We start from the raw sequence: 1,202 nt of genomic DNA on the forward strand, positions 1-1,202 counted from the left end.
TCACTGGCCCTCATATGTGGGATCTGAACCGGGGCCCTCTGGCATCCCAAGCGAGTTCTTAACCATCGCGCCACTCGGCCGGCCCCAGAGCTCGCACTCTTACCAACTGAGCCACTCGGCCAGCCCACTGTGCCTAATTTATAAATTAAACTTTATTATAAGTGTGTCTGTATAAAAAGTATATGTATGTATGAGGTCCTATACTATCCGCAGTTTTAGGCATCCACTGGGGAGTCTTGAAACGTATCCCCTGCTGATAAGGGGGGACTACTGTCTATAAGTGTGCACATGTGTATGTTAAAAATGACAGGGTATTGTACACACAGTTCTGCAGCATGCTTATTCCATTCTGCTTTATTGCCTTTATCTTTTGCTTGACATATGTTAATGTAGCTGAACATGGCATTTCCTGGACACTCCTTATAGTTTCTGTCTGTGTCATTTTAAGTGCTGTTCTCCTTTCGTGAAATGTCCTTTTTATCTTTTCAAATCCTACCCAACTCGTTGACTTTTTCTGTAAAGCCTTTTTAATGTTCTCTATCTTTTGTGCTATACAATCTTTTATTAAAAAAATAAAATTGTGTTATAAGTTGCCAATTATATTTAATAAGTATCTTGGTGGTGGAGACCATATTCATTTTTTAACCTTTCATCATGTAACAACATCCTTGTAACACTTTAAATCATTTTTCATTTTTACATGTATCTTTTTTCATTATGTATTTTTTTCTTTCTGTTTATTTTGTTCTTTCTTACCCCCTCTGTTGCATAGAGAAGCTGCAACCAGTTTTGCAATTTTCCAAGTCACAAACAGACGTCTATAATGACAGTACTAACTTGACATGCCGCAATGGACATCTCCAGTCAGGTGGGTCCAGGTTAACTAACATGTAAAATAATAAAGCTTGCATGCAAAGTCAAGTCCTACTTAACCTGGTAATGTTAATTTGATTTTATAATGATAGATGTGATTGGTTTTTTTTTACCCAGGGTCATGTTGAAAATACAGCATCCCTATCATTCATAGTGTTCCTATCATTCATAGTGTATAAACATACATGTAAGATATAGCCATTCTCAACTTGCTTTATTTGCATATTTTGCAACCTCTAATTTTTTTTTTTAAGATTTTTATTGGGGAATTGGGGGAAGGGGAACAGACAAGTTGCTGTCATTTTGTTCTTCGGTCTAGTTGTGGAGGA

General features: G+C 37.0%; 1 protein-coding gene across 1 annotated transcript in view; it reads left to right on the forward strand.

Annotated features, from left to right (window-relative positions):
* The window catches only part of SPAST (spastin), a 46,074-nt gene that overhangs the window by 21,703 nt on the left and 23,169 nt on the right, over nucleotides 1-1,202 (forward strand). The window contains exon 4 of the mRNA XM_019653800.1: nucleotides 773-868. Within this exon, the coding sequence (XP_019509345.1) occupies nucleotides 773-868 (96 nt within the window). The remainder of the gene's footprint in view (nucleotides 1-772; nucleotides 869-1,202) is intronic.

Source organism: Hipposideros armiger, unplaced genomic scaffold (assembly GCF_001890085.2).
Source record: "Hipposideros armiger isolate ML-2016 unplaced genomic scaffold, ASM189008v1 scaffold_207, whole genome shotgun sequence".
NCBI classification, from domain to species: domain Eukaryota; kingdom Metazoa; phylum Chordata; class Mammalia; order Chiroptera; family Hipposideridae; genus Hipposideros; species Hipposideros armiger.